Source organism: Dendrobates tinctorius, unplaced genomic scaffold, assembly GCF_039654945.1.
Source record: "Dendrobates tinctorius isolate UK_male_01 unplaced genomic scaffold, ASM3965494v1 ptg000067l, whole genome shotgun sequence".
Lineage (NCBI taxonomy): Eukaryota > Metazoa > Chordata > Amphibia > Anura > Dendrobatidae > Dendrobates > Dendrobates tinctorius.
This window is the reverse complement of record NW_027361735.1, coordinates 8,554,829-8,575,000: the sequence shown is the minus strand read 5'-3', so window position 1 is coordinate 8,575,000 and position 20,172 is coordinate 8,554,829. Positions and strand designations below refer to the sequence as shown.

Here is a 20,172-nt window from a genome sequence, read left to right as displayed (position 1 = left end):
GGTCAAGACAATCTCCTGCAGTTCAAACCGAGCATCAGTATGGGGAAGAAAGGTGATTTGAGTGCCTTTGAACGTGGCATGATTGTTGGTGCCAGAAGGGCTGGTCTGAGTATTTCAGAAACTGCTGATCTACTGGGATTTTCACGCACAACCATCTCTAGGGTTTACAGAGAATGGTCCGAAAAAGAAAAAAAATCCAGTGAGCGACAGTTCTGTGGCCGGAAATGCCTTGTTGAGGTCAGAGGAGAATGGGCAGACTGGTTCGAGCTGATAGAAAGGCAACAGGGACTCAAATTGCCACCCGTTACAACCAAGGTAGGCAGAAGAGCATCTCTGAACGCACAGTGCGTCAAACTTTAAGGCAGATGGGCTACAGCAGCAGAAGACCACACTGGGTACCACTCCTCTCAGCTAAGAACAGGAAACTGAGGCTACAATTTGCACAAGCTCATCGAAATTGGACAGTAGAAGATTGGAAAAACGTTGCCTGGTCTGATGAGTCTCGATTTCTGCTGCGACATTCGGATGGTAGGGTCAGAATTTGGCGTAAACAACATGAAAGCATGGATCCATCCTGCCTTGTATCAACGGTTCAGGCTGGTGGTGGTGGTGTCATGGTGTGGGGAATTTTTTCTTGGCACTCTTTGGGCCCCTTGGTACCAATTGAGCATCGTTGCAACGCCACAGCCTACCTGAGTATTGTTGCTGACCATGTCCATCCCTTTATGACCACAATGTACCCAACATCTGATGGCTACTTTCAGCAGGATAATGCGCCATGTCATAAAGCTCGAATCATCTCAGATTGGTTTCTTGAACATGACAATGAGTTCACTGTACTCAAATGGCCTCCTCAGTCACCAGATCTCAATCCAATAGAGCATCTTTGGGATGTGGTGGAACGGGAGATTCGCATCAGGGATGTGCAGCCGACAAATCTGCGCCAACGGTGTGATGCCATCATGTCAATATGGTCCAAAATCTCTGAGGAATGCTTCCAGCACCTTGTTGAATCTCTGCCATGAAGAATTGAGGCAGTTCTGAAGGCAAAAGGGGGTCCAACCCGTTACTAGCATGGTGTACCTAATAAAGTGGCCAGTGAGTGTAGATATAAAGATAGAGAGAGATAGAGAGAGATAGATACAGAGATCGATAAATAGATAGAGAGATAGATATAGATAATAGATAGAGATAGATAGATAAAGATAGATAATAAATATAGAGATAGAGTAAGATAGAAAGATATAGAGATAGGTAGATATAGATAATAGAGATAGCTAGATAGACATAATAGATAGATATAGATAGATATAGATAGAAAGATAGATATAGAGATAGATATAGAGATAGAGCGATAGATATAGATAATAGATAGAGATAGATAGATAGATATAGAGATAGATATAGAGATAGAAAGATAGATATACAGAGAGATAGAGATAGATAGATATAGAGAGAAATAGATATAGATATAGAGATAATAGATATATATAGAGATAGATAGATATAGATATAGAGAGATAGATACAGAGAAAAGATATAGAGATAAATAGATAAAGATAGATAGATATAGAGAGATAGATATAGAGATATAGAGAAAGAGATATATAGATAGATAGCTATAGAGATATAGAGATAGATATAGAGAGAAATAGAGATAGATATAGAGATAGATATAAAGATAGATATAGATAGAAAGATAGAGCGATAGATAGCGAGAGATATAGAGAGATAGATACAGAGAAAAGATATAGAGATAGATAACGGATGGATAGATAGATAGATAGGTATAGAGATAGATAGATATAGATATTAGAGATATATATAGATAAAGATAGATATAGATGGTAGCTAGATAGATAATAAATATAGAGATAATAGATATAGAGATAGAGTAAGATAGATAGATATAGAGATAGATAGAAAGATAGATATAAAGATAGAGCGATAGAGATAGATATAGATAATAGATAGAGATAGATATAGATAATAGATAGAGATAGATAGATATAAGAGAGAGAGAGATATAGAGATATATTGAGAAATAGAGATAGATGGATAGAGAGAGACAGAGAGAGAGAGCTAGAGAGATGTAAAAAAAAACAAACAAAACACAATACTCACCTCTCCTCCTCGCTCCCACGCTGATCCCGGCTTCAGTGTCAGGAGCTGCCCCCTCTGCCAGACACACAGCGGGTGCGCGATGTAGTGACGTCATCGCGCACCGGCTGTGAGTCAGGAGCAGAGAGGACTGAGGGCGGCGCCGGCCCTGATTTACAGATGCAGAGCGGCTTACTGGGCTGGGGGCGGGGCCTCTGGGGGTGGAGACCTGAAATGATATTCACTGCTTCGCAGTGAATATTCATTTCTCTTTAGCAGCGGGGACAGGGCCTCCTGCCTCCTGACACCCGCTGCTGCTCCGCTGGCAGGGGCCCCCATAGCAGCTGCATGGTGTGCGACACACCACTGGCTGGGGGCCCCTGGAGCAGCGGGGGCCCTAGGCAACTGCTGGCCCTGTATGCCTGCAGGTGCCAGGGCCCACCAGATGCCAGGGCCCACCGGAGAATCCGGTTCCCCGGTGGGCCAGTCCGACGCTGCATACTCACATAACTGTGCTTCGAAAACGTAGGGGACAATTATTGACAAATCCTGTTATCAAATTGCAGTTTTTAACTCCAATATAAATGGTGAAGTGGTAAATCCACAGATGTTTACAGAGAAAATGAAAGCGACGGGAGCACAAATTAGTTTGGATGCTGCTGGCATTGGGTAAAAATATTTTTTACTCTGTCGCCTAATTGGGGGACACAGAACCGTGGGAGTTATGCTGCTGTCCACTAGGAGGCGACACTATGCATAATCTGAAAAAGATTAACTTTGGCTCCTCCTCTGCAGTATACACCCCTGGACGGCGTCAGCCTTCTCCAGTTTTTGCTTAGTGTCGCAAGGAGGCACACCTTTTTTCTTCCGTTTTTTTCCTTTTTTCGTCCGGAAATACAGATGAAGAAAAGAGGGTCTCCAGCGAGACTCCCGGCATGGCTCCCTCCTCGGTCCCCTATTAGGGGTACCCGGTTGAGGTCGAGGTGGCTATTCCCCATGTCGCTCCCTCCCCAGTCCCTCGGGTCCTGGTTCGAGGTCGAGACCCCCCTCCTTCCCCAACCCCTTTAAGGGGTCTGGGTTGAGGTTGAGGCGAGGATGAAGACCCCCTGACGGTGACAGACGCACCCTCCCTAATCCCCCGCAGGGGGCATTAGGTTGAGACGCCTCAGGTAGGGTCGGAGATCAGGCAGCATTCCGCAGCTTCCAGGGACCCCAGGCCGGCTGAGGGATCCTGTTGGGGCCGGGGGAGGGTGCGGACTGGATGGCACAGCAGAGACAGGGCTTTTTCTGCGTCCCTGTCTCTGCTGCAGCAGCGGCTCCATAGCGCTTCAGGGGCCCCACATACAGAAACCGCTACCCCTGCTACCCCCACCGCTATCCAGTCGACCATTCTGGGGGGGTCTGGTACAAATCCTCCGCCCCCCCCCCCGGACTACCGCGCCGCTCTGGAGCCCTCCTGGGCATCAGGCCTCTAATTTAGACCGCGGCTTCGGCCTAGCCGAAGCCGCCGCCTTTTCCCCGCCCCCCGGATGACCAAAATGACACACTGGAGTGTCATAGAAGGGGCGGATTGAGGCAGAAAGGGGGCGTTCTTACACAGCCCAGCGCGCCCTTTTCAGCTCTCCGCCCCCTCCTCCCTCTCCTCAGAGTCCCGGTGGCCATTTTTTCTGGATGAGATCCAGGAGAGGAGCATCACAGCGGTCTCCGGGGGGCACAGAACTGGGATCTGTCGGCGCTGGACCTAGGGGCACACCGGTGGGGTAAGCTCACAGCTGGGTTTTCATTACTCAGCTGTGAATCTATACTTCCTATAAGGCTCTCTGTGGGTTCCCTCTGTGTAGCCACCCCTGTACGATCCCTTATAGCCAGCCTCTGTGCACTATGCCGGGCTCAAGGAAGAGAACCAGGCAGGAATGTTTCTATGCATTCTGCACAGCCTGCAAAGCCACGCTCCCTAGTGGCAGCACGTATCCGCACTGCCGGGACTGCATCCAGAACTCTGGGTCAGAACCCCAGGGAGTCCCTACTGACGCTTCAGTGTCACAGGCCACGCTGGAATGGGCAACTCGGATGTCTCAGTCCATGACACAGTCCATAGACAACCTAACTGCTACATTGCTGCAAGCTCTGCAGAGTCGGGCCCCGGCTATGGACGGTACACAGCAAACGGACAGCTTGTCTCAGGAACATGCTGCTTCGAACTCTCACAGACGTAAGCGGACCCACAGGTCTCGATCACCTGAATCGCACTATAGCACAAGGTCGTCCCCCTCCAGGGAGAGACAGCGTCATTCCAGGTCTCCTGGGCAATCCCCTGCCACAGACAGACAGTGCAATTTACCACAGGGATCCCCCAACACAGAAGACCCCCGCCCCTGGTCGCCCTCCAGGGATCACCTTAGCGAGGCACAGGATTCGGAGGGCATCTGTGACTCCGACTCAGATAACGAAACGGACAGGTCCGTGGTACCTTCTCCCCCTAGCAATACAGCGCTAGTTGAGGACATAATTTCTGCCATTCATCGGGTGCTAAAAATTCCAGAGTCGGCCCCGGAAGTCCCAGAACATAGGATTTGCTTCGAAAGTGTTCAGAAACCACCTAAGGTCTTCCCTAATCACCATGAGTTTGAGAAAATACTTACCAAACAGTTTGAGCAGCCTGAGAAAAAATTCGCTAATCGCAAATATTTGGAAGCGAAGTACCCCTTCCCACAGACAGACACCAAACAATGGACAGATCCACCTGAAGTGGACCCTCCGGCTTCTAGGCTAGCAGCGCAGACTTTACTCTCTCTGCCGGATAGCTCAACCCTCAGGGACGCAGCAGACCGGCAAGTAGAACGCATGGCTCGTTCTATTTTCGAAGCGGCAGGCGCCTCTCTGGGCCCTGCGTTTGCTTCAGTTTGGGCAGCCAAGGCCGTCCTGGCTTGGGCCAAAAAACTACAGGAGGGTCTTCAGGCTTCAAATCCTGAGCTCTCGGACCAAGCGGTCCAGATAGCAGTGGTAGCAGACTACATGATTCATGCAGCCCTGGATTCCGCCAGAGGTGTAGCGGGAATAGCATCAAACGCCATCACGATCCGACGCATCCTCTGGCTGCGAGAATGGAAAGCGGATGCGGCCTCAAAGAAGTCCCTCACGCGACTTCCGTATTTTACTGGAAGACTTTTTGGCGAAAAGTTGGACACCATGATAGCCAATGCCACTGGGGGTAAGAGTACCTCTCTCCCTCAACTAAAACCGAAACGCACGTTTAAACAAAGAAACCAGACGCGATTCCGATCCTTTCGGAATTCCTCGGGCTGGTCCGTTTCGCGCCCAGTGCAAAACCGTAACCATTCTCCACGCAGGGACAACCCACGGACGCAGCAGCGACCGGACAGGGCTTGGCAGTCGAAAGCAGGCCAAGCGAAACCCAAGGGAGGAAAACCTCAGAACTTCGCTTCATCTTGACTCGTGACCTCCGGAAGACACCCAACCAGTAGGCGGCCAACTTTTACTCTTTCAGCAAGTCTGGCTGCCTATTACAGAAGACAGGTGGGTCAGGGAAATAGTGTCTTCCGGATACAAGATAGAGTTCACTTCCGTTCCACCGAACCGGTTCTTCCTTTCTATTCCTCCAACACCACCAGAAAAGGCTTGTGCTTTCCACCAAGCGGTTTCCCCTATCCTTCAATCAGGAGTTGTGGTGCCGGTTCCCGCGAACGAGAGATTCCAAGGATTCTACTCAAATTTGTTCGTAGTCCCCAAGAAAGGAGGCGGCGTCCGACCCATACTGGACCTAAAACAGCTCAACAATTACGTACGGGTCCGTCATTTCCGCATGGAGTCCCTCCGGTCCATCATTGCATCCATGGACCAGGGAGAATACCTCGCCTCCATAGACATACAGGATGCGTATCTCCACATACCAATTGCTCCCGCCCACCAAAGGTTTCTCAGGTTCGCGGTCAACCAAAACAACTACCAGTTTGTCGCCCTTCCGTTCGGACTCGCCACGGCTCCAAGAACGTTCACCAAAGTCATGGCGGCCACCATAGACGTCCTGCACTCAAGAGGCATTCTAGTCGTCCCGTACCTGGACGACCTCCTCATCAAGTCTCCCACTTTCAAAGACTGCGAGGTCAGTGTCTCAATCACACTAGACACACTGAGTCGCCTGGGATGGCTAGTCAACCTACAGAAATCGTCGACTATCCCAACTCGGACTCTAACATTCCTGGGAATGGTATTCGACACCGCCAGGGGCCTGGTGCTCCTTCCCAAGGACAAGACACTGGCCATCCGTCTGGGAGTTCGCACACTCCTTCGCAGTCCTCCTCGATCTCTCCGGTTTGCCATGAGAGTCCTCGGCCGGATGGCAGCAGCAATAGAGGCAGTGCCATTTGCCCAGTTTCACCTCATGGTCCTTCAACTAGCCATACTCAGATCTTGGGACAGGAACCCCTTCTTCCTCGACAGGGAGTTAAGGTTGACGTCATCAACCAGGAGGTCCCTGCATTGGTGGCTCAAACCAACCTCGCTTACACGAGGGAAGCCATTCCTCTCAGGACAATGGAAGATCCTGACTACCGATGCAAGCCTGACAGGCTGGGGGGCGGTGCACCTACATCACAGGGCAAGTGGTCACCGAGGGAAGTGACATTGCCCATCAATGTTCTGGAAATCAGGGCCATTCTCTTGGCACTGAGAGCCTTTCATCACTTGCTTGCAGCCTCACACATACGGATACAGTCGGACAATGCCACAGCTGTGGCATACGTGAACCACCAAGGCAGGACCCGCAGCGCCCAGGCGATAAGAGAAGTGACTCATATCCTCCGCTGGGCGGAAGACACGAAGTCGGTACTTTCTGCGGTACACATTCCGGGTGTAGAAAACTGGGAAGCCGACTTCCTCAGCAGGCAAGGAATGGACTCGGGGGGAGTGGTCTCTCCATCCCGAGATTTTTTGCCAGATCTGTCAACGCTGGGGAACCCCGGAGGTGGACCTAATGGCATCCCATCTCAATACCAAGGTCCCCAATTTCATGGCCAGGACACACGACCCGCGGTCGCTCGGAGCGGATGCCCTGGTCCAGGACTGGTCCCAGTTCCGACTCCTGTACATTTTTCCACCCCTCCCCCTAATCGCCAGGGTCGTGAGGAAGATCAAGCAAGAGGGAGTTCCGACCATCCTCATCGCGCCAGACTGGCCCAGACGTACATGGTACGCCGACATAGTCCAACTTACAGCAGACGCCCCCTGGCGTCTACCCGACCGTCACGACCTTCTGTCTCAAGGTCCGTTCTTCCACCAGAATTCAGGGGCTCTCAATTTGACGGCATGGCCCTTGAAACCTGGATTCTAACCCAGGCAGGTTTTTCACCGGCAGTCATTGCAACTATGATCAGGGCAAGGAAGCCGGCCTCCGCCAAGCTCTATTATCGTACCTGGAGAGCTTTCTTTTCTTGGTGCGAATCTCATGGACAAGTCCCACTCCCTTATTCCCTCCCGAAGGTACTAGGTTTTCTTCAATCGGGCCTAGATGCCAAGCTATCCCTAAGTTCGCTTAAGAGTCAGGTGTCGGCGCTTTCAGTCCTTTTTCAAAAGCGTATTGCTATTAAACCGCAAGTAAGGACTTTCATCCAGGGAGTTTCCCGATTGGTTCCTCCCTACAAACGTCCGCTGGATACGTGGGACCTCAATCTAGTCCTGACAGCATTGCAAGCTCCACCCTCCGAACCTCTTAGAGGAGTTCCACTCTCCATTCTGTCTCAGAAAGTGGTTTTTCTAGTGGCGATCACCTTGTTACGCAGAGTGTCGGAATTGTCAGCACTTTCCTGCAGACGGCCTTTCCTAGCCTTTCACCAGGACAAGGTCGTTCTCCGCACGGTACCATCCTTCCTTCCGAAGGTTGTGTCCAACTTTCACCTCAATGAGGAGATTTCACTGCCATCCCTTTGCCCGGTTCCGGTTCATAGAGTGGAGAAGGCTCTGCATACGCTTGACCTCGTCAGAGCATTGCGGATTTACGTGTCCAGGACTGCACCTTTCCGGAAATCTGATTCCCTCTTCATTCTTCCGGAAGGTAGTTGCAAGGGGCTGCCGGCTTCCAAGGCTACCCTTGCCAGGTGGATCAAGTCCACCATACATGAGGCCTACCGACTTAACAGTTCCCCTCTTCCGGCCGGTATCACGGCAAACTCTACACGAGCAGTAGGGGCCTCCTGGGCCATTCGGCATCAGGCTTCGGCACAACAAGTGTGTAAGGCGGCCACTTGGACTAGCCTACACACGTTTACGAAACACTACAGTGTTCATACCCAGTCCTCAGCGGATGCGAGCCTGGGTAGACTGGTTCTGCAGGCGGCAGTACCCCAAGTCTAGGGAACTGTCAACACAATATTCGTCCACTGCTTCCCACCCAGGGACTGCTTTGGGACGTCCCACGGTTCTGTGTCCCCCAATTAGGCGACAGAGTAAAGGAGATTTTTGTGTACTCACCGTAAAATCTCTTTCTCTTAGCCTTTAATTGGGGGACACAGCTCCCACCCTGTTGCCCTTACGGGCCGTTGTTTACTGTTGAGTTCTCATATTGTTCTTTGAGCTCGTACATAGTAGCCTTCTTACAGGCATGGTTATATTATTTGATTACGTTCCTCCTTATGCTTTGGCAAAAAACTGGAGAAGGCTGACGCCGTCCAGGGGTGTATACTGCAGAGGAGGAGCCAAAGTTAATCTTTTTCAGATTATGCATAGTGTCGCCTCCTAGTGGACAGCAGCATAACACCCACGGTTCTGTGTCCCCCAATTAAAGGCTAAGAGAGAGAGATTTTAGGGTGAGTACACAAAAATCTCCTTGTTTGCGTCCAGTGTGGATGCACCCTGAGTGAATGTGCACATCTTTTAGATGCTGGCGTCCGTGTTGCGTTTTTCAAGCAGAGGTCACTGAGAAGATCTAGGTGGTGATTTTCCTGAAGCTCCTTCTTTTGTCTTTTCTATCCGTTTTCCATTTGCAGCACTTTTGCTGCCAGCGTTTTTTTTTTTTTTTTTTTTTTTTCTTCTTTTGTGTGTGTTTACTTCTATGTGTAAAACAGTGACTGGATTCCATGCAGTAGCGCCTGAAGAAGGTCATGTCACTTCTAAACCTCAAAGCGGTTAAAAGAAGCTTAAAAACATGTAAACATATGCACTGCATAGGCATTTTGGCATTGCAGTGGCATGCCCGATATATATCCCGGGCATGTTCATTCTTCTAGCGTTGTCTTTTAAATGCTTTTTCTGGCGGGTTTCGGATCAGACCCACCTAATCAAGACAGTGAGTGCACATACCCTCTTAGTCCATAACTAGTCCTGTAGTGATAAACTCTGCTGATAAAGCACTGATTTTGTTGAAACATCAACACACAGCCTATTGAGTGACACATCACTAGAATCAGGGTCTCAGACCCCACATCATGCTGCTGTCAGATTACATAGAAAAAACATGCAGACAGATTAATTTTAAAGGGTATTTGTCAGTAGGATCAACCCTTCTAAGCCATCTATATGGGCATGCTAGTCATAGCAAGCTGAATAAGATGATAGCTTGATATCTGCGATCCAGTGGCTTATTCAAAAAGAAAACCACTTCTTTCTTACATATAAATGGCCTCTTCCAGGCTGTGGGCAGGACACTGCTCTGCATGAGAATCTGCCTCCAGAGCTTCTTTTATATTAAAGGGGGAGTTACCAGTGTAAGACAAGTAACTAACACCGAACAGGAGAAATTAAATTTGTCGTCTTGCAGCTGCAGCTCTATTACAACAATATTGCAGCCCTATCTGCGTTTGAGATGGAAGCTGAAGCTGAGAGGAACCTGCAGATGTGTCAGGTATAATCACACACAGCTCTGCAGTGAGGTCAGGAGAGCGGCCATTACACATCACACCAGTAACACTGGTAACCATCACATATCACACTGGGAACTCGTACTTCATGTAATGTAAGCTCTGGAGGCAGAGTTATCTTCCGAGCGGCATCCTCCCCAGAGCCTCGAAGAGGTTGTTTATATAAAGTGATAAAAGATTTCTCAACAGCAATCTTTTATGCCATGTGATGAGACACACAGGGGGACTGTTTTCAACCGTCTATAACCTGTATGCCCATATTAATAGTTTAGATATGTCAGATGTGGTGACAGATTCCCTTTAAAGGGGTTCTCCACTACTAGGACAACTCTTTCTTGAGCTAAATGTTCAGCCCTGATAAAATAAACCTATACTCTCCTCCCGTGCCGGCTATGTTCCAGCGATGCCGGCACTCATGGTCCTTGGAGCGGTTATATGGTGGAATGACACTTGATGCCCTGTGCACAATGAGCGCTGGCGTCACTGTCCTCGTCTCCTGTCGAAATGAACATGAAGAGGAAGTCTGAGATCAGTTGCAGCCCGGACTTCATGTTCAGTTCGTGCAAAGGTGGGGACAGTGACGTCAGCGCTGATTGGGCGCCGGGCATCACATGTCACAACAGTGCATCACAGCCCCGGGACCGCGAGTGCCGACCGTGCTGGAACAGAGCCGACATGGGAGGTGAGTATAGGTTTATTTTATCAGGACCAAACATTTAGTTTAAGAAGGGGTTGTCCTAGTAGTGGACACCCCCTTATTGGTAAAATCAGAAGTGCAATTAAACACACAATGAAGCTTCGGCCTAATGCCAAAGTGAGTGCAACAAAGAAGCAAAATCATGTGGCTTTTGGCCAGCACAGGTGGCTGGAGTTTCAACCAGCAGCCAGTACTGGTTTATTCTAGGGGTTCTACTTCACGAGGCCCCCAACAAGTGGTTACTGTGCTGCACCTGTACTTGCAATTATAAACCCCCAAAACAGTAAGGCAGTTGTCAGTAATGCACATGCAATTGATGCACTGGGACTCTAATGGGGCATGTGGAAAGGGCCATTCAGATGGGACACACATCTCACGGATGACAAAAGCTTATTTATTGTTGTGTACTCAAAATAATTTCCTACCGCACAGTGTTTGCCTGGGAGGCGTATGAGAAGGGTTCAGATGTACATCTGCAGGCTGATCCAACTAAACTGGAAGTTCTAAGCAAATCATTCAAAGTTAAGAAAGAAGACTTCAAGGAAGAGCAGAAAAAGAGCATCCTGGAAAAAGTAAGTTCATTTAATGCAGGCAAATAAAGCAAAAAAATAAACTACATGTGTGTTGTGATAAAGCAACGAGCAATAGAAAAAATATGTAATCTGTTATATTTTAATTTGCCATCATTAAAAAGGTCTGCTTTTAACCCCTTCATGACCTAGGACGTATATATACATCGCATTCCTGCATTCCATGCAAGCTTCGGCGCTGAGTCCACATGTTTTCAGGCGCATGTCAGCTGATTTCATCACCTGACATGTGCCCCTAACAGCCACGAGTGGAATCTCGATCCACCCACTTCTGTTGACATGTTAAATGCTGTCAATCTCTGGGTCGCTAATGGTTTGGCATGACAACTCAGGGTCTACAGGATACCCCTGTGGTTGTCATTGCCTTTCTACTATGAGTGCCACCCTGTGGCCGACACTAATAGCAGATAATCATTTTAGCTACACATAGCAGTGCTGAAGTCCTGCTATTGTAGCACAGGTGATTGGATGATTGGAGTTTTTAGTTTCCCATGAAGACTATTAAAGCAAGTAAAAATAGAAAAAACATTTTTAAAAAAAAGTCCAAATCACCCCCCTTTCGCCCCATTCAAAATAAAACTGTGAAAAAGAAAAAAAATACACATTTGGTATCGCCACGTTCAGAATTGCCTGATCTAGCTATATATATATAAAAATAATTTATCCGATTGGAAAATGGCATAAAGATAGAAAAAAATCAATGTCAGTGGTACGATTTAATTTGGTCACCACAATATTGCAATAAAATGCAATAACAGGTGAACAAAAGATCGTATCTACACCAAAATGGTATCAATAAAAACGTCAGCCCAGAACACACAAAAATAAGCCCTCACCCTGCCCCAGATCCCCAAAAATGGAGGCATTAAAGGTCAATTGTGGAATTGCACTTATTTTTGCAATTTCACAGCACTTTTACATTTTTTTTTTTTTTTTATTTTTTTTTTACCATTTTCCAGTACACTATCTAGTAAAACCAATGGTGTCGTTGAAAAGTACAACTTGTCCCACAAAAATACAAGTAGTACGAGGAACCTGACTTGTGGGCGTGACGCCACAGCTTTTCTAACTCTTGACGAGGTGTGGCGTTCCCTACACTGGAAATCTCTCTCCGGTCCCTGACTGGAGTAAGATTTTTGGCATGGTGCATGCTACTCATCAGGTGCTCTGGATTTATGAAGAGAGGAGCTTATGGCTCCATCACATCCCTTCATTGAGACAAGTGAGAAAATCGCCAGTCTTCATGAATCGGGGCCTTTGTTTCCACACTACTGTGTTATCAGATATGAAATCTCCTATTAATTGTAAATTATTCATGTACAGAGGGAAAACTGACTTCGTCCTTTAATTCAGAAGATGCTGGCTTTATTGTTTTACAGTATGGAGGACAGGAGCATTTGGATGTTCCACCTGCAGAGCTACTTCTAGCTCAGACGGAGGACTATGTGGAATACTCCAGACATGGCACTGTTATCAAGGGGCAGGAGAAAGCCATCGCACGCTCTAAGTATGAGGAAGATGTTCTGATAAATAACCACACGGTCAGTGACTGAGTCTTTCAAATTATACATTGTTGCCAGGTTTCTTATCTGCTAGCAGTGATTATAAGCTTGTATTTACTATTTTGGTCACATAGAATTGACTTTTGTGTATTATTGTTGCCAGTAGTTTTAGCTGTCTATGGATGGTAAGTATTAAAGCTGGTCCATATATAATCTAAAGATAATGTGGTGTAGTTCTGGTAATCCCACCACCTACCGTATTTTTCGGACTATAAGACGCACGGGACCATAGGACCCACCTAGGTTTTAGAGGAGGAAATTAGAAAAAAAAAGAAGCAAAACATGTGGTCAATTCTGTACTTAATATCCCCTATCCTGGTATATATGGTCCCCTCATCCCTATCCTGGTATACATGGCCCCTCATCCCCATCCTGAGACACATGGCCCCTCATCCCTATGCTGGTATGCATGGCCCCTCATGCCCATCCTGAGACACATGGCCTCTCATCCTTATCCTGGTATGATTGGCCCCATCAGAAAAACATTAAAAAATTCAAACCATTACACTTACCTTCCTGAGCTCCCTCGCAGCGTCTTGTTCCGGTGCCAGCAGCTGCTTTATGCTTGTAAGCAGAGCATGGCAGGGACGTCATGCGATGCTTACAAGCCGTGGACAGCTGCTGGAATACTCATTGCTCTCCACGCCGAGACTATGTGAGTGGAGGGCAGTGAGTATTCATTGCTCTTTAGTAGAAAGCACAGTGTTAGCCGCTGGCTTCCTACAATGGCCGGGCTTTCACATATGCCGCTACTAAAGGGAATGAATATTCACCGCATTCCACACCTATGGATGTGGAGAGCAGTGAATATTCATTCCCTTTAGTAGTGAGGACATGTGAAAGCCCGGCCATTGTAGGAAGCCAGCGGCTAACACTGTGCTTTCTACTAAAGAGCAATGAATACTCACTGCCCCCCACTCACATAGTCCCGGCGTGGAGAGCAATGAGTATTCCGGCAGCTTTCCACGGCTTGTAAGCATCGCTTGACGTCCCTGCCATGCACTGCTTCCAAGCATAAAGCAGCTGCTGGCGAGGGAGCTCAAGAAGCTAAGTGTAATGGCTTGTTTTTTTTTAAAGTTTTTCTGGTGGGGCCATGCATACCAGGATGCTATTATAGAGACATGAATATTCACTGCCCTCCACGCCTATGGACGTGGAATGCAGTGAATATTCATTTCTCTTTAGCAGCGTGCACAGGAGTTAGCCACAGCAACTGGCTCCTGCCTCCTGTGACCCGCTGCTCCGCCGTTGCTGCTCCCCCACCACAGCCAGAGCAGGTACATCTGGACTATAAGACACACCCCCATTTTTCTCTACATTTTTGTAGGAAAAAAGTGTGTCTTATAGTCTGAAAAATATGGTAATTTTTCTATTTTTTTTTTTTACATTGGCTTATTCTGTACTGGCAAAATAGTACTTACAGCAATGCCCCAATTAATAACTATACAGAGAGCCATAGATGGGATTTATAGGTCTTTTACTGGATAATTGTACTGGCTGCTCACATACAAAAGCACAGGTATGTTTGATATGTTAAGTTACAATGGCCCTGGAAAGACCTTCATTAGTAGAAAATATTGTAACCTAAAATGAGTCACTATATGAAATTGTTGACCTACCTTATGGATGAGTAATGAAGATCTGATGTGTCTGGGGGTCCAGTGCCCCTCCTATCATCTGCTAGTAGCTTTGCTCATTCTGTAGCAACTGATGCTGAGAACTTCAGATTAGCTCCAGCTTAAAGTAATGGGTGCTAATCTACAGCACTAGACAGCGACCCCTACACTTACTGTTTCCAGAACTTCTGTGCTGTGTAATATACCTTCATTACTTATTTATGCTGCGCACTTCGGCTGCCAGGACCTGTGGATTCGGGTCATGTGACCCTGATGACATCATCACAGATCCTTCCGCACTTCTATGTTGCTTCCTGCTTATGATTGGTCAGTGTCATAAAAGATGTAGAAGTACACGCCCCCAGTGACAACTATGTAATAATTCACAGGTGGACTTGTCTAATGTTAATTCGTTAGATGCAAATACTTGATTGCTAATATCCCTACAACGGAGAAGCGAAATTAAAAAAAAAAAAAAAACCATATATTTCGCTCTGCAGCCACTATTACATTGTGTTTTTCAGAATTGTTTTTATTAATTTGTTTTTCTCCTGTTTAGTGTATTTGGGGCTCATTTTGGAAAGATGGAAGATGGGGCTACAAGTGTTGCCATTCCTTTGTCAAGATGTCTTATTGCACTGGGGAAGCTGGGAAGAGCACCAATGTAAGCTCCCTGCTGAATATGTACTAGTGGATTAGTGATACACCAAGACATTAATGAATCTGGTCACACATAGTAACACTGGTGTTTGCTTTTTGTCTAGAATACTGATCTCTGTGAAGAGGAGCTGGAGGCTGAAGAAATGTCCAAGCCCAAGACATTAGTAGAGGTTAGTATTCACGAGCAGTACTCCATTATAACAGAAACGAATAGGTGCAAAGCGGTAAAACATCTGGGTTCTCAGATCAATCCCAGTAAAGAGGACGGACTCGCAGCGCTCCACAATGAGTCCAGTCATGAGGTGTTTTATTCCCCAGTATAACATTGGTGATGTGATTCCCTGTCCGTATACACAATGTCTTACATAAATGATCTACTTAAGGCTAGTTAGGTCAATTGTGCAAATCACAATCTGCTTATAGTCTGACCTGATTCACATGGATGGGGAAAAATAGTTCTCCATCTTCTCATTCCGTCACTCCGTGAAAATCAGACTGCACTCAGATTTTATGCGAGTGCAGTCCGATGTTTCCCACGCACTTGTTGACTTGCATGGCTCCGTGTGATTTGAATAACAACATACTCAGCATGCTGCAATTCTTTTATTTTAGTTTTTCCCTGGATCAGCTCTGTCTGAGATAAAAACGGACCTGTGCACAGCCCCAAAGATTAACATTGGCCTGAGTGCGATCTCCTGTTTTGTCAGATCGCACTCGGACAGATAATACGGTCATGTGCATGAATCTGAAGGGAATCTGGCACCAGGTTTTTGCTAACCTATCGGAGAGCAGCCTGATGTAGGGGCAGAGATCCTGATTTCTGTGACATTTCACTTAGTAGGCTGCTTGCTATAGTTTTGCTAAAATTTCTGTTTTATCTGCTACTATGATACCAGTTCTCTCAATACTGAGCTCTGTATGACCCTGCTCACACCACTGATTACTGCTTTATGTATTCACTGTACATAGCCAGAAAGCTGCCAGTGAGCGTTGGGGTTATACAGAGCTTATGAATATGTTTCACTACCTGACAGCAGATATACTAGTCCTCTAGTGATAACCTCCTGCTGAATAAAACAATGATTTTATCAAAACTTTAGAAAGCAGCTCAGTAAGTGACACATGACTGGAATCCGGCTCTCTGTCATTATACTACTCTCAAATAAGGTGGTGAAATCCTTGTGACCCTCTAAAGATACCCTTTAAATATACATTTTTATTTTTTTTCAAAACACATAGTAAATTCAAATAAAACCAATACAGTCATGTTATCCCAGTGCATTATCCCGAAGACTGGCCGTTCCCATCCAACAAGGGACATTTATTAGGCTGGCTTGTATAGCGACATCATATTCCATCATTAGTATTTTCACACAGAAGCTTTTTCATGGGTGTCTGATGCCCAGAGACCACATCTGCATTATTTTTCTTGCCTTGTGTATGCCTGACTGAAACGTGAATGCTACCGGGGGGAATAAAGTTAATTTTCCCCAACAGCGGGGATCTACTTGTCGGCACCAGGCAGATTCGGAACACTATTAATCTGCCGGATATTAGTGTTTTTTCACATGGCAGGTTCCCGTTAACGTATTTGTGAGGGGACATTAGTGGCCATTAGTGAGATGGCATTGAAGGCCTCCGTACTGAACGGATTCTCTGACTTTACAGTACATGAAACACAGGCTAGTAGCAGGTAAATCTATGCCTGCCGCCTATGGAAACGTGACCGAGGTGCACAAATATACCACTATGGGTGAGATACATCTGACGGCCCCCATGTACATTCTGTCATGTAATTAAGGACAAGCGCATCTTTCCTGTTGACAGATTCATCAAGAAAAAATAAAGAAAAAGAAGAAAAAGCATCGCAAGAGTGGTGGTTCGGATAGTGAGGGTGAAGAGAAAAAGAAGCAGGAAAAACTTAAAAAGGTAAGGAAAATTGCTCATCTGTGTCCTTCCCAGCACAAAGAAAAATGAACCCCAGTTCTCCCCATGCCATCTCCTTGTCTGAGGGTGGTACGCCTGGTATAGATCTAGAGGATTGGCTGCAGACAAATGTGGAGCTGCCACCTAGTGATTTACATGTGGTAAGAACACGGGAACTGGCCTGTTGTGGGGAAAATGTCACCGGCTCTGATCAATCTCTTGTTTCGATGGCGCTATGTGGATGCTAAGGCCATAGACCATTTTGTGGCCCTTTAATTCCCATCACGATGTTTTAAAAGAGAGGCAGAAATTTCGGGCCGGAGATAAATGGATACAGAGGTTCAGATGAATAATTTTGGTCCATTAAAGGGATCACAGCCCCCGCACACTCATCCATATAAACTGTTGTAATATCAGTATGATGGGTTAGAAGATTATTATAACACAGAAAAGACCAAAAACAAATAATATTAATAATAAAGACTAATGTAAAAAAAAAAAAAAAAAAATGTTTAAATAGAATACGTTCAATAAAATGTCCACGTGACAAATCTTAGACCACCTTAAACACTTATTCCCCCCTCTTTAGTGGGTATTGTCATATAGCGCGTGTTAAATGCAAAGAATGTTGCAATTTACTGTTTCTTAGAATTTTCACCTGTTCTTGAGAAATGAAAATTTTTTTTTGTTTACAGCTTGTTGCCTTGGAGACCGACCACTGCTGCTAGACAGCAGAACAAGCACCGTGCTTACAAACTTCATTTATTGAGCTTGTAAGCATGATTTTGATGCTGAACAGAATCCATGGAGCACGCAGTTACCTTCTGATCTTAATAGGTATAAACTTAGCACTCAACTTAAGTGTAATCAAAGGAGATTTATTGTAGTATGAAGGTAAAACGTTTCGGTTAATTGATGACCACCTTCAGTTACGTGTTTATAATAGATTTCTTGTTGCAATAGGATGTGAACCTATTGAGTAGCTCCGGGTGCTCAGTATAGGGACAGACTGTCCTCAGACTGGGCTGGTAAGCTTAGTATGGTGTGGAGCAGGGTCAAACTTTCCTCCAGACGCAGGATCCGCCCCAAGTCTGAGACTTTTTACCTTCATACTGCAACAAATCTCCTTTGATTACACTTAAGTTGAGTGCTAAGTTTATACCTATTATGTATATGGTTTGGGAACCTAACTTCAGCACCACCCTCTAGTTGTGCTCACGGTGTTTTGTTTTACCTCCTGATCTTTGGCAAATTTAGAGCAGTGCTTACAAGCTACACAGCAGCAGTGGTCGGTCACTTAGGCAACCAGCTGTATTTAAAAAAAAAAAAAAAAAAAGTTAATAGCTCAATACCTGCTACAAACTTTAATACACAGTAAACTGCAAATTGCTTGTTTATACAAGCACACAAAGGGGAAAAGGATGGAGGGCTAGAAATCCATGAGTGGAAGAAAGTAAAAATGAGATTGTGACCCTCTTACAAAAGGGTGGTATGATGTTTATTTCACAGGGGGATTCCTCCCTCCGGCTGCTTTTCTGCTGCAGTTATGTCATTCTTACAGCCTATGCACTTTGCACTGCTGTCCTCTTTGACCATGTGCTCCCTGCAGTAGATGGAACCCTAAATGATGTCCTGTCTGATACATCCGGATGTTGTGACCCAATTACTCTCTCACTGCAGGCGCTGAATGCAGAGGAAGCTCGTCTTAAACATGTTAAAGAATTGATGCAAATAGACGAGAGGAAGAGAGCCTATAACAGCATATACGAGACCCGGGAGCCTACAGAGGAGGAGATGGAGGCCTACAGAATGAAGAGACAGAGGCCTGATGACCCAATGGCCTCGTTCCTCGGACAATGATTCCCCCAGTATACTTCATAACTAATTGCTTTTTATTCCAGATGTCCAATCTGTATACCTTGTAAAATATATAAGTATGTCCTCTGTGTTGTCATCTACATTATACTGTGTATAATGAGCTGGTTTATATCTCATTAAATAGTCAACATGAATGATTGCTGACGACTGCACTCAAATTACTTTTGGTTCAGAAATAAATGTCAGGATTTGTCTAGTGTAGGTAATGGTACTGTCACATAAATCTTGTGTGTGATGAGCATTTATAATCTAGGACATAACATCTACATCAAGTTTCTAAGATGGACTTTCGGTGCATTTTGCGTAGCCTGGTAATCCTGGGCATGTAGGATGGATAACTGAGCTGCTTCTGCGTTCCGCTCAGAGACATTGCCTACAATAGTACATTGCTGTGCCAAAAAAATAACTTGATGAGCTTTTCATCCCATGGATATGAACTGTATTTCCATCACTGATGTGAAGCAGAATTCTTAAAAAGCAGACAATTTGAAACACAGGTTACTGTAGTTTCATCCTAAGACCGGGTAATCCCTTTTAAAATGATAAATTTTCATAGTCTCAGATGGGTTGCCTTAAAGTTGACCTCTTGAATCTACTCTGTGTCTATTGCTGGTGAGGATCAAACCCATGGCTAATATATCAGGGAGAGCTTGCCTCTGACCCACAGCCCAACAACAGTCTGTATTATTATTATAGGGTGATGGCACCCGACCCTAGTGCGCACAGCAGGCCACACTGTCTGGTCTTACAGAAGGTACCTGGTCACCAATAGCATCCACCAAAAAAAAACACTACACATCTGGCCGGAGAACAAACCTTTGCGCTTGCAGGCTCTGCCCAGTGTGGGTGGCACAGTTAATTAACATCTTACATGGTAAGTAGGCCCTATGGTGGCATGACAGTGGTAACTCCCCATCACTGCCCCACATGACAGCACTCTGACTCTCAGATGCCTACAGGCTTTTTTTCTCTGGAGGATTCGCTCCCCTATTCACACCTAAATGTATTTTGATTTGACTTTAATGAAAAAAGAAATTAACTTGAAGTCAGTGCTGTAGAATTCACAAAGTTAGAGCTCGGTCATGTGTGATAATGGAAGGGGCTGGATGGAGAGAAGTAAAGGAATCGGAAAGGAAAGCGACTGCACTGTTAGAGTAGGTGCATATGGCATCTTGTTCTGGCAGATTCTACACAGTATTGCTGAGTACATGTTCCGACTTGTCACTTCGTGTAACCACTTCATGGTTCAGATACCCCGAAGTGGTGAAAATA

At 46.1% G+C, this 20,172-nt stretch overlaps 1 protein-coding gene across 2 annotated transcripts in view; it reads left to right on the top strand.

Annotated features, from left to right (window-relative positions):
• Positions 1-19,034, top strand: part of SLU7 (SLU7 homolog, splicing factor) — a 45,460-nt gene extending 26,426 nt beyond the window's left edge. For both annotated transcript variants that reach the window (XM_073581020.1, XM_073581019.1), the window contains exons 11-16: positions 11,101-11,240; positions 12,638-12,799; positions 14,996-15,100; positions 15,201-15,266; positions 16,924-17,025; positions 18,703-19,034. In XM_073581020.1, coding sequence (XP_073437121.1) covers positions 11,101-11,240; positions 12,638-12,799; positions 14,996-15,100; positions 15,201-15,266; positions 16,924-17,025; positions 18,703-18,882 — 755 coding nt within the window. In that variant the 3' untranslated portion in view covers positions 18,883-19,034. The remainder of the gene's footprint in view (positions 1-11,100; positions 11,241-12,637; positions 12,800-14,995; positions 15,101-15,200; positions 15,267-16,923; positions 17,026-18,702) is intronic.
• Positions 19,035-20,172: the final 1,138 nt, after the last annotated feature.